Source organism: Leopardus geoffroyi, chromosome C3 (assembly GCF_018350155.1).
Source record: "Leopardus geoffroyi isolate Oge1 chromosome C3, O.geoffroyi_Oge1_pat1.0, whole genome shotgun sequence".
NCBI classification, from domain to species: Eukaryota; Metazoa; Chordata; class Mammalia; order Carnivora; family Felidae; genus Leopardus; species Leopardus geoffroyi.
In genome coordinates this window covers 134,012,528-134,026,290 of record NC_059338.1, presented here as the reverse complement: position 1 = coordinate 134,026,290, position 13,763 = coordinate 134,012,528, and the positions used below count along the sequence as shown (strand labels likewise).

At 40.3% G+C, this 13,763-nt stretch overlaps 1 protein-coding gene across 8 annotated transcripts in view; it reads left to right on the top strand.

Moving 5' to 3' along the window:
- SULF1 (sulfatase 1) overlaps window positions 1-9,658 on the top strand; it is a 179,500-nt gene extending 169,842 nt beyond the window's left edge. For all 8 annotated transcript variants that reach the window (XM_045454988.1, XM_045454985.1, XM_045454986.1 and 5 more), the window contains one exon: window positions 7,341-9,658. In XM_045454988.1, coding sequence (XP_045310944.1) covers window positions 7,341-7,371 — 31 coding nt within the window. In that variant the 3' untranslated portion in view covers window positions 7,372-9,658. The remainder of the gene's footprint in view (window positions 1-7,340) is intronic.
- The last annotated feature ends 4,105 nt before the right edge of the window (window positions 9,659-13,763 follow it).

Genomic DNA, 13,763 nt, shown 5'->3' with positions numbered 1-13,763 from the left:
GATTGGACTAAAATTGTGCATTCCTGACAGGAATACCACAGAAGGGGAAGTGTGCACTCAGGATATCTTACCGGAAGCTACGTGACATCTGTTTGCTGGTCTCACTTTTGATTACTCGGTGGAGGTGTTGTTTGCTAGGTTAATCCACTATGAGCCTACTATGTTTCCTTTTTTAATTAATAATTCATCCACTGCCTTTTGAGGAATCCGTAATTCTTGCCTGAATCATTATAATGGCTGCAAAAGGATGATTTTTTCCAATTCTATTTTTCTTGCTACATTTAAGTGGTACTCTACCATAGACAAGAGAGTTCCCTTTTTCTTGTACGCACGTACATATGTACGTACGTATGTGTGTATGTATTTATAGCAATAAGGATTCATAGATCCTCACTTTATCCCATGAATATCTTTTTGCTACCATTGTTTATTTTGATGACCAGAATGTCCCAGTTTGGGCCAATGATGTCCCGTCAGGTGTCCTTTTGGTGTGTCCCCATCATCTTTTGAGCACTTCACTGCTTCCTGGCCTAACACTATGTTCCAGGTTCACCTTGTATTTCACTCCTCGACCTCTGGAATCTGCCGTTTCTCCGAAGGACCCCAGTTCCTTTTAAGTGGGCAGCAGTGGCATCTGAACTAGGCTCGAGGTGCATAAAATTAATATGGAGGCGTCTTTGTATGTAGACCCTCTGGGCGGACAGAGCTAAAATACACGTGCAGGTATATTGACAGCCACTCCTGTTTCTACAGATATGGAGATACGTGGGGACATAGCTATCTAGATATATTTAAAATTGTATGTTTGTACTGATACCTCTAATTCTAGTTTAACAGCATGAGGTTCATTCTAGTCTTCCTAGTTTCTAAATAACTTCCTTTTTTTTAACATGCTTACAATTATTTATTTGTTTATTTATTTATTTAATTATACTTTGTTAATAGTAGACTCTTTATTTTATTTTATTTTTCAGGAGTAGAACCCAGTGATTCGTCACTTACATACAACACCCAGTGCTCATCCCAAAAAGTGTCCTCCTAAATGCCCATCACCCATTTAGCCCATCCCCCCCACCACCACCCCCCCAGCAGCCCTCAGTTTGTTCTCTGTATTTAAGAGTCTCACATGGTTTGCCTCCGTCTCTGTTTTTATCTTATTTTTCCTTCCCTTCCCCCATGTTCATCTGTTTTGTTTCTTAAATTCCACATATGGGTGAAATCATATATTTGTCTTTCTCTGACTGACTTCTTTTGTTTAACATAATACATCCTAGTTCCATCCACATTGTTGCCAATGGCAAGGTATCGTTCTTTTTGATTGCCAAGTAATATTCCATATAAATGATAACATCCTTTTCCAGCAGTGAGAAGCCTAGTTTCCATTATCCTCAATGGATTAACTCACCTGTTAAATGCTACAGCACACGGAAAGCAGTTTCAGAATTGCTAAATCATACTGCTGTAAACACAAACCTGCTAACTAGAGTTCAATATATTTTTCAGTTCCTTCTGTCTTTAGAATGAGAGAAAATAAGTAGCTCACTCGGTTAAGCGTCCAACTTTGGCTCAGGTCATGATCTCACAGTTCGTGGGTTCAAGCCCCACATCAGGCTCTGTGCTGACAGCTCGGAGCCTGGAGCCTGCTTCAGATTCTGTGGCTCCCTCTCTCTCTGCCCCTCCCCCGTTCATGCTCTGTCTCTCTCTCTCCCAAAAATAAACATTGAAAAAAATTTTTAAAAAGAGAGAGAAAATAGCACTGTGTTTGAAGTTACTCAGAATAGTTCTGTTTTCCCTTCTTCTTTATTTTAGTTATGTTACCCATTTGAAATACGGCAAGGTTTGTTTATTTCCATTTGCATTCCATTTTCGGTTCTATTTTTTCTCATCATCGGTAGTTTAATTTTGTTTTTCAGTACGTAATACTTCAGCGTAGTTCCAAAAGTCAAAACTGCCAAAAGCATGTGCAGAGAAATGTTAGTCCTTCCCACAGTCTCTCCCCACCCGTGCACTGAATGTAGATAACCAATCTCATCAGTTTGTTTTACCTTCCTCCGTTTCTGGTTGCAGTAGTAAGCAGACGGTGATATTTTATTTCTCTTACTTTTTTACACCAAAGGTAGTGTACTATATATACCATATTGCACTTAGTTTCTTTTTCACCTAAAATAGTATTTTCACTTTAAAATGTATCCTCTCCATTGGTTCATAGGAATTTTCCTATTCTCTTTTCACTTCTTCATAGTAATTTGCTGTGTGTATGTACCATAATTTATTCAGCCACTCTTTTAAGTATGAGCATCTCAGTTGTTCTCATATTTTGCAATTACAAATAGTGAGGCAGTAAAGAGCCTTGTGCAAATATATTTCATATCGTTGAGGATGTCTTCAGAGTAAATTCCTAGTTGCGGGATTACTGGGTCAAAGGTAAATGCCTATATGGATATATTAAATACCGCCAAATTTCCCTCCATATGGTTTGTACCATTTTGCATTCTCATCATCAGTGTACGAGGGTCTGCTTTCCACAGTTGTCAAGCTTTAAAATTTTTTTTCCAACTGAAGGAGAAAGAAAGGGTATCTCAGTATGGTTTGAATTTGTATTGCTCTTATTATGAGTAAAGTCGAACATGTTTTTGAAAGTTTAAAGGCCATTTTACTTGCTTTTGTAGATTATCCGCTTGTGTCCTATGCCATTTTTCTATCTGGTTTTTGAAAGAATTATCAGAAAGAATTTGCATCTTTCTGATGATGAGTCTTCTATCTAGGTACAAAAGCTGTCTTTCTACCTGGTTAAGTAAACTTCTAGGTCTTGCAGGGGCTTTTTATATTATCTCCTTATAGGTTTTGCACATTTCTTGTCAAGTGTATTCAGAAGTATTTTATCTTCTTTGTTACTGTTATGACTTGGGTTTTCCTCTCTCATCAAAACCTCTTTGTGATTATCATGTGTGTATATGAGGGCTATTGGTTTCTGTGTATTAATTTTGTATCCTGCTACTTTAAAAAATATTTTTGAGTTAATCTTGTCATTGATTTTCTTGGGTTTTCCAGGAATACCTGTCATATATTTGCAAATAGAGATCGCTTTGCTTCCTTTCCTATTGGTTGTCTCTAATTGATTCCTCTTGTTGAATTGAATGAATTAATACTTCTAGTACAATGTTACCTTGTTCCTGATCTTAGTGAAAATGCTTTTAAGACTTCCTTTTGGGATGCCTCGGTGGCTCAGTCAGTTAGCATCCGACTCTTGATTTTGGCTCAGGTCATGATCTCACATTTCGTGAGATTGAACCCCATGTCGTCGGGCTCTGCACTCACAGCACAGAGCCTGCTTGAGATCCTTTCTCTCCATCTGTCTCTGCCCCTCCTTCTCTCTCTCTCACTCTCTCTCTCTCAAAAACAAGTAAACTTTAAAAAAATATTTTTAAAAAAATTCCCTATTGGGAGGACAGATTTTAGGACTAAGTTAATACATTTTTGTCATGTTAAGGAAATAGCCATTGACTTTTTTCTTTTTTTTTTTTAGTGTTTTATTGCTAATGAATGTTGAATTTGTCAAAAGCCTTTTCAGCATCAATGGAGATGCTCAAATAATTTTCTCTGTAGATCTTCCAGTAGGATATACTACATTAATGGATGGGCTATGAATGAACCAACCTTTCATTCCTAGAGTAAATTCTACTAGGTTATCATGTGTTATATTCTTAATATAATATTGATTTCTATGCTTTGAAACAATTCATACAACATTCAGATTCTCTTTTCCTTTGATAAAATTCTCCTGTGAAACCACATGGACCTGGTGCATCTTTGAGGATAGTTTCTTAATCTTTCTTTCCCTTCTTTGGAAATTGCTTTATCTAAGCTTTCTATTTCTATTGGGTCAATTTCAATAAACTGCATTTTCCTGGGCAATTACCTGTTTCATCTGGGTTTTCTAATTTATTTGCTTTAAGGTCTGCAAAGTAGTCTCTCTCATGCTTTGAGTTTTGTATATTTCAATGATTATTTCTCCCTTGTGATTTTTTTATTTTGTGTATTTGAATTTTCTCCCCTTTGTCTCAACTAGTTAAACTAGTGATCGTCTGCTTTGACGCTTCTTTAAAGAACCAGGATTTTGATTTATTAATGAGATATGTCATTCTTCTGTTCTCTACCTCATTAGTTTTTGCTTTCACCTTTATTATTTCCTTCCTGGTGCTTTCTTTTGATTTATATTGTTCTTTCTCCAGCTTTCTGAGTTTTGAGTTTGATTTATTTTTTCGTGATAAAAGTGTTTAAGGCAATGAATGCTTAAAATGACACATAAGTATCACGCTTGATGCATCATAAGTTCAAATACATAGTGTTTTCATGATCGTTTTTTTAAGTTTATTTATTTTGAAAGAGAGAGGAAGTGAGCACAAGCAGGGGAGGGGCAGAGAGATTGGGAGAGAGAGACAGACACAGAGAGAGAGAAAATCCCAGGCAGAGCCAGACACAGGGCTCAAACTCACAAACCATGAGATCCTGATCTGAACTGAAATCCGGAGTCAGACACTTAACCGACTGAGCCACCTGGCACCCCGTTATCATTTTATTTTATTTTATTTCATTTTATTTTACTTTATATGTTACTTTATTTTATTTTTAATATGATTTATTGTCAAGTTAGCTAACATACAGTGTATACAGTGTGCTGTTGGTTTTGGGGGTAGATTCCCGTGGTTCATCGCTTACGTTCAACACCCAGTGCACATCCCAGCTAGTGCCCTCCTCAATGCCCATCACCCGTTTTCCCCTCTCCCCCGCCCCCCCCATTATCATTTTTTAAATTCTGCACTTTTAGCTTTGTATTTTCCTTTTCACCCAGATGATGTTTGTCAGCTTCCAGATGAAAGAGCTCTCTTGTTGTTTTAATTTTATTAATTTCTAGTTTCATTGTATTATATCAAAGTGTTGTTTGTAATATTTCTATTTTACGCAACTTCCTGATGCATTTTTCTGTGACCTAACACATAATCAAATAATGTGAATTTCTGTGTGTGTTCGACAAGGTATAACCCTCTATCCTCGGAGTATACTGTTGGATACATTTGCATGAGAATTACCTGATTGATTATATATTAAGGTCTTCCAGATTCTTATTTATTTTTTGTCCATTTGGCCTCTCTTAGATTGAGTATCACTTATTATTATGTCTTTGTGTATTTCACTTTGCATCTTCTACGGGTAGTTTCTTCTAAATTTATAAAGGTGTTGCCCTTTATCCCCCCTCTTTGAAACTTTGTAGGGTTTGTATTTTTGTCCTCTTGGTTGTCTTTGATCTTAAATGTTGGTAACGCCCTTAGTTCCTGCTTCTTACTTAATCTTTTATTATCAGTGGTCAGTTTTTAGTGTTGTTCTTTGACTTCCAACTATTATTAGCTCTACCCTCAATGAGCTTCTTCTCTTTCAGTTTTTCTATCTTTCCTCCCGTGTTGAGTCACATTATTTTTACTTTGTCATAGAAAACGTATATATTATCTTTTGACCCTTCTACCTTTATTGTATCCTAAATCTGATAAATATATTAAATGCTCACCATCAACCCTTTTGCTGAAATTTCTCCGGTGATTTCTTGGTTGGATGTGAAGACTACTTACTCAAGATGAGCTGATATGTACAGTATTACCTGTGTTCTTACAATTTATTTCTGGAACTTTTTCTGTAGCCTTGATACTTGAAGAAGAGCTTGAATGGTTGTGAGATCCTTGATTCGTACTTGAATTTCTGACTTGAGATGGCTTTTCACATCCTGGGGTACTTGATGGAAAACACGCCGTTTACTTGGCAGCATTGTGTTGTGTTTTTTTCCACTTTATGGTCACTTTGGGCAGGGCGTTGGGCATTTTCATAAGATAATAGGTTTTGTTATTTTTATTTCCTATTTTATGATAATTTTGTATAGATTTAGGCCGTTTTTATCAATCTCCTGGATTTCAAGTATTTATAAGATTTCTAGTTTAAGAGGCTCCTTTCTAGCATGTGTAACCAAATATACGTTCTTTTTACTTTTTTACTTTATTATTATTTGGGAGTGGGAGTTGGGGAGGTTGTGTGTCTTCCAGTTTTTTCCTTCTCTTTTTTCTTACAGGATCTGAAATCCACCCCCACCCCCCCCCACCCCCCGCCTCTTTCGCTGCCTTTTTTCTTTTATCACCCAGTTTCCAAAGGATGTTCCTTCTTGCTCTGTGTCCTTGTCTCCCTGCCGCCAGGGCTTTCAGACTGCAGCCTCGATTCGCGCCCACTTCTGAGTCTCTTCCTCGTTGTCTCCACCGCAGCTTACCGGGACTTTGTTACAGTCTTTCCTACTTCAGGTTGACCCTCTTTCCGGCAATGGTTTCCACTCAGCTCTTGGCTGCAACCTCATTTCCTTCTTCTCTCATCGCGACTGTTTTCCCAGGGCTCGTGCCCAAAGTGTGGCGTATAGGTCTGTTGACATTCGGTATTAACTTTTTTTTTACTTACAGGTGGTTCGAAGAGTACGTCATTTTTGATCTTTTAGTGATACGAAGAGTGTGGGGTTTGTGCAGTTTTTCTTATTGTCCCTGGTGATCCGTATTGCTTTGTGGCCAGTTCATCGCATTAATCCAGGCTGCCTCTTTCTAAATGGTACTCGGACACAACAAGAGAAAAGATGCTATTTTCCACAGGACTGTAGTCACCTTGGTGATGTAAAAAGATCTGAGAGAGGAAAAATTGGGGGCATTCTTTGTATACTATGAAAACCACCCAAAGATCATTTTATCTAGATATAGATATTTTAGGGCAAAAAAAAAAAAAAAAAAAAAACGAATCAAAAACAGATTCAGACATTGGATTCCAAGAGTTTAATTGCTTCCATGTTTGTTTTTATACTGAGTGCCAGGGAGCATACAAATATCGTCCTAAGCATCACCTATTCCATGAAAACACTTTCAAACTCATCATTCACCCAGCAACCCTGTAGGTAGTAAAGGTTCTATCACACAACTATTCAGAGAGCCTCGCTCACATGATGTCCCGGTTGCAGAGTTGACTTGAGTAGAGCCGGGAGTGAAATGTAAGCCTCCTGACTGATGGTGCCGTGCATTTCCGGCACTAACCACGCCTCGTCATGGAAGTTTGCATGTGTTTGAGCCTCTTTCTAATTTTTTGGTATTGTTCAATCGCTTCTGTAACCTAAGGCCACTCCTTGATAACGAATTACCAGGGGAAGATACTCTTTAGCACTGTATTTCAAATTGATTTGCCTTGGTAAAAAACAATGTAAGTTGCTTGTCCAGTGAGTAGGAAATCCCTTCTCCACTAACGATCCACCTTTGTCTCTCTTTTCACAGGGGACAGTTATGGGATGGATGGGAAGGCTAACCAGCCCAGCCTCGCTGCAGACGTCAACTGGCAAGGCCTGGAAGATTTATACAGTGTGAATGAAAGCATCTATGAGTACAGACAAAACTATAGACTTAGTCTGGTTGACTGGACTAATTACTTGAAGGATGTAGATAGAGTATTTGCACTGCTGAACAGCCACCATGAGCAAAATAAAACAAATAAGACTAAAACTGCTCAAAGCGATGGGTTCCCAGGTGGATCTGCTGAGCTCTCCGTGCCAGTAGAGATGGCCTCCGCGGAGTCAGATGATGACCCGAGTTGGACGGTTGGGGAAGCACCTCACGTGACCTTGCCAGCTGACCTTCGAACCCTGCATTTGAACCAACCAACATTCAGTCCAGAGACGAAACTTGAATGGAATAACGACATTCCAGAAGTTAGTCGTTTGAATTCTGAACACTGGAGAAATCCTAAGACTGAAAAATGGATGGAGCACGAAGAGATAAATCATCCCGAAACTGATTTCAGTGGCAACGGCATCCCAGAGCTGGTGCTCAAGCCCAGGCCTAGGCGGCAGCCCATTAGCAGGCAGCAGAAAGGAATTCCCCGGGTTGGTGGCCCAGGAGGTGTTTTTGAAGATCAGCTGTATCTTCCTGTGCATTCTGATGTTGATTCTGTTCATCAGACGATCAATGCGTCTGCCCTGGAGCAGCCTATTAACTCCAGCAGCGTGAAAAGGGTATTGAACAAGGTGAAGAATCACGAGACAGGCAGCTTACAGAGTCTAGAAGGCAGTGCCTCCTTTCCACTCTCCTCGGATTAGATGAAATTGTTACACAGTATTTTTTTAACTTTTTATTAGTAAACTAATAAAGGCAATCATGACAGCCAACATTCCGAGCTATCCTAGATACACATGTGCGAAGTTAGCATAGAAGTTAGCACACAGGCGAGCGGTAGGCACACAGGGATGCGGTGTTGTAACTCCCTATTTGTCAAGAGTAGAAATAAAGGTTGATTTGTGTTTATTTGGGGGAGATTAAAGCAGTATTATCTTTTGAAAGCCATAGGGACATGCCTATACGAATGTTATCCAATCAAGATGGCTAGAATTGTATCTCTGAGTTTCTAAAACTTGACATCCTCCGTGAATCTTTCGACCTGCTTCCCACTGCCTGCATCGTGTGGTTTTGATTCCTTTTTAACCACTGGAATTTTTCAGTGCCATCACGTTCAATGATTTTGCACTTTGAGATCAGATTGCCATGTCTATTTGGTTAGTCTTTTTTTTCTTCCCAGAGGCTTTTCCTAGTCTCACTGCTTGCTCTCAGTGTGACCGTGGAGAGCAGACCCCAAGAATGACACACAGTATGGATCACATATTGTCTAGCGTAAGCTCTTGCCAGAAAATATTGCATGCTTTTTCCTTGACTTGCTAAAATTGATTAGCAGAAAGGCATGGCTAACGATGTTGGCAGTGAAAATAAATAAATCAACAAAACAAAGATCGCTTGCTCTCTCTGTGCCTAGCCTCAAACTGTTCATCATATGCTTAAGATTGCTAAATTTTTGTTATTTTATTAGCAGGATAAAAGGACTGAAGACTTTTTTTGTCATCTTGGTTTTCTTGACCTGGCTAATAAGCTAAAGTGTTGAGAAAATATACTTAGTTTTGAATTTATATAAGGAATCTTTTTCAATAAAACACACTCATGAATGTTTCATATTTTAAACACACCATAGGTGTTGTATGATTATTTTTAAGGCCTTCACCAAGTTCGGATTTTTTTTAAAGGCGTAATTCAAGACTGCTTTTGAAATTCTGTATTCTTGAAAATATTCTTGTTATGTATTAGATTTTTAAATATCAGCAAAAGGATTACCTCATCGAGAGTTATCAGTACCCTAGCCAACTTCCCAAACAGGTTTATTTTTTAGCTTAACAGTGATTTTCTTTTTATTTTTAGACCATTCGAATGCATAGGTAAATTATGTTTTCTTCAAGTGTTTAAGGTAAACTCTTTTAAAGAAAGTTTAATATGTTATAGTTGAATCTTTGATAACTTTAAGTCTTTATCATAGACTCTGTACATATGTTAAAATTAACTAGCTCTTTATCAGATGTGTGTGTCACCAGCTGAATGACGGAAGAAACATATTTATGGTCATGAATGATGTGCTTTGTAAAAAGATTTCAAGTTATTAGGAAGCATACTGTGTTTTTTAATCTTGTGTAATATTCTGTGATACTTTTATAGAACAATTCTGGCTTCGGGAAAGTCTAGAAGCAATATTTCTTCAAATAAAAGGTGTTTAAACTTTACCTGTTTCAGAGAAATGAGCTTTCCAACTTTTTGTGGTATACCCACCCTTTGAAGGTAAAATTGAGTCCTGATCTCAATTGACATGATTGAATATTAGCCATATCTGCAAAACTGCCCCAAAGTCAGTAGGTTCTAGAACATGCTCAGATCGATGATTCCAAAGCGGATTTGGCTCTGTGCTCCAGGGAGGATGTGACAGAGGCCGCACAAGCGAGGCTTCCCCGCTGTGCAACCTGGCCAGTGGCACAGAGTCAGAGCTTGGTTTAACTCTCTACTGTTGCCATCTTGAAATCTTTAATGATTTTTGAACAAGGAACCCCACCTTTCCATGTGTCACTGGACCCACAAATGATATAGCTGGCTCTGGGCAACACAATGGAGTTTCTCAAAAGTGGGAGGACAGATCCACCAAAGGAAGTTTCAATTCATGGAGGACAGGACAGTGGACTCTGCTTTTTTTTTTTTTTTTTTTAAGTGTATTTACTTTGAGAGAGACAGTGTGCAAGCAGGGAAAGAGCAGAGGGTGGGGGGCGGGGGGAGAGAGAGAATCGCAAGCAGGCTCCACACTGTCAGCACAGAGCCCGATGCAGGACTTGAACGCACAAACTGGTATCATGACCTGAGCTGAAACCAAGAGTCGGATGCTTAACCGACTGAGCCACCCAGGCGCCCTAAGGACCATGGACTTTGATCAAGACCTAACCAGTCTCCCATACCTCAAGTTCTTCCTGCCTAACCTGTACTTCTTTCTGATCCAGGTATCCTGAAGCGCTTTCTCTTCTCGTGATATAGGGGCCGACAGTCTGTGAAATGTCCAAAGACCAGGAGGTTAATAGTAAAGGAGAAAAAAACAAAAGCAAAGGGCTTTTTGAGACCTGCTCCCCCCTTAGATAATTGAGGAAACCATCTGTATTAGTTTGCCAGCATTGCCATAACAAAATACCACAGACTGGGTGGCTTAAACAACAGAAACTTATTTTCTCACAGCTCTGGAGGCTGGAAGTCGAAGACCAAGGTGTGGGAGGCCGTGGTTTCTTCTGGAGCCCCTCTCCTTGGCTTTCAGATGGCCACCTTCTCCGTGTGTCCTCACGTGGCCTTTTCTCCGGGCATGTGTGTCCCTGGCATCTTTTTATGAATACACCAGTCGTATCAGATTAAGGCCCACCCTTATGACATCATGTAACCTTAATCACCTCTTTAAAGGCCTTCTCTCCAAATACAGTCACCCTGGGGATTAGGGCTTCAATGCATGAATTTTGAGGGGACACCATGGAGTCCCTAACACTATAGTTTCAAGAGGACAGCTCAAGATAATCGTGTTGTCCGAAGGCACATCATTTTGCCTCCCTCCTTGTTCCTTTCCTACAACATGTGATGAGGCCAAGCGTTGCTATCCTGGGGAAACATCCATTTTAGTTCAACAACTAGTTATGGAGCACCTACTATGTGCAAAGGGCATGCAAGAGCCTTTCAGACTTTGAAGAGTGCCTAGAAATTGGCCAGCCCGCTGACCCTGTCTGATCGGTGAGGAGCTGATGCCCACAGGGTCAGCTGGTTCTCCAACTGCCCATCTCCCACAGATTTAGAAGACGAAGACATTTACCAGAGGCAGGGCCAGCCCCTCTCCACTCTCTCCACTTAAATATGCTCACACACACACACCAGATCAGGGAGCAGAGAGGCCACAGCGTGACCCCATGTGGCAAAAAGTAGTGGAAAGAACATGAACGGACACAGATTCTAAAGTTTACTATCTGTATGAGCTGGGAAAAGTCGCATCACCTCTCCTTGACCGTAAAATAATTCCCATTGGCGGCGAATACATCACATATGTGCTTTCTCTTCCTAAAATGTGCCCAGAGGAGACATTGTGAATTCATCAGAACGCTCTTCCGTCCAGGCAGAGCACTTGAGCCCTTAAAATCCTCTCAATGCAGCCAGCTCCTGTCAACACCGTTGAGTTGGTACTGGAATGTGAGACAGAAACCGATTTGCCATATCCAAACTATCCACAGTATCTGAAGCTCCTCTCACCTGTCTTTAAAAAATTCAAATAAAAATCCCTATGGTCACTATCTGCGGGGTTCTGGGTTAGGAGAGAAGAAATGAATGCTTAACACCCCATGCCACATGTACCAACACATGTTGGCCTTCCAAAAAGATTTTTAAATGCCTATTGTTCAGAACTAGCTTAGAGCTGATATGATCTCACATATAAGAAAGTCCTCAATTCCCCAAATTAATCCAATGCTGCTTGATATTAGTTGCCCGATATTTCCAAAACTTATTTTGAAAATATTTTTGAAGCTTTCAAATTGTTATTTAGAAAATATTTGTGATATTTTCAAATTTTATTTTAACAGAAAACAAAAGATCTTAGAGCAATTCATTCCTCTATATGGTCCACCACCCTGGTTCATTTAAGCCCTCATGACCTCTTATAGAAGCTGCTGGAAAAGCTGTAATAGCACCCTGAGCCCCTTCCCCTCCACCTCCAACTCTACCACATCCCACAGTCACTGTCTGTCATCACATGGCTCAGATCTCAGCCTCCTGCTCAGATATCTTCAGTGGTTTTTAACACACACACACACACACACACACAAAAGCATGGAGGTGCATGCGCGTGCCCCCAGAAGCTCCAGCCTTCCACCCACCCACCTGATCTCCTTCCACCTCACCAGTCACTACCAGCTTCCCCTGGATTAGCCACCCTCCCAGGTCTGAATTTTTCTCCAATTCCCCATCTACCCTCTTGGGGTATATCTTCATTTCCTATCTCAACTGGCAAAATTTTCATCCATTCTTCAATTCCCATATTTTGTTTTCCCTTTTACCTTATCAAATTTTACCTTTTCTTTCCACGCAAACTCTCCTTGACTCTTCCACCCCCTGGACATAGTATCTCTACCATTTTGACTTTACTTTACGCCAAATAAGAAAACCCTGATGTTGTACCAAGTCTGGGGCCAATGGAGGGAGAGTGGCCACATTCATAACTTTGCTGTTTGCCCCATTTCTAACCAAGAAACCTATCTAATGCAACCATCGTTCCTATTGGTCTAACTCACCTTCCTCTGAGTTGTGTCGTTGATACTGAGGACTTTACCAGCACAGTACCGAGGGCCTTATAGGGAGCCCACTAAAAGAAGTAGAGAAAATGACTTTCGAATAGCAGACATTTCCTGTTGAGACCTAGGGAAGCCCCTGCTCCCTAATGTCCCAGAAAGCACCGCAGCGGGGGTGGGTGACAAAGGGAGCTGCAAACGTTGAGGTCTTTTGTGCTGAGCATTGCCTCACTTTTCTGCTAGCAAATGCAAGTGGTGGACAAAGGGATCTACCTTCTGTTTTGAACTTCTAGCCCCTACACCTGTGTGCCTCTCAGGACTCAGGAATTCAGAATCTGCGTCTTTCTATCCACCAGTCCTCTTCCCCACTACCCCACCTCCAGCCCATAGCACAGGTGACCCAGAGCCAGAGTAGAACCAACCCAATTACTAATAGGTTTCAGCACAAGAGGAGATGTCATTGCCACCCTAATATGAATCTGGCCACAAAAAGCCCCGTACAACTCAAGCCCAGACACCGGAAGGGAAATTAGTATGTGATTTCCACAATGACCACTAGGTGTCACTCAAGTGCAACTAATGACCTCTTTACTTCCAGCCAGGATCCGCCCCTGGCAAAGTGGCCACTTCATTGATTTCTAAAGTAGCGGCACTACCATTTTGACAAGAACACATCTAGAACAACTTGATCCGTGGCAGGCTCCCTCTTTCTACGGTACCTAGGATCTTACCCATTCCAGAAGACTAAAGAATGGTTTTAGCTTTCTACTGATTTATATTGTTATTATAAGTTGGAACTGCATCAGACTTTGACATTTAAATACAAAAGTGAGCAGCAAATATTGATCTCCTTGCTTTCCAATGACTGTGCAATTAAATATGTCTTTCGGCCCCCTTTCGCCAAAGCTACAGAGGCCACCTCTGCTCAGCTGGCAAGTTTAAAAAGAATTGGATGCTTTTTCACAGCTTTTAAAATGCTGAAGTTGTACCAAGTCTGGGGCTAATGCAAGAAAGATGAGTGGCCACGTTCATAACC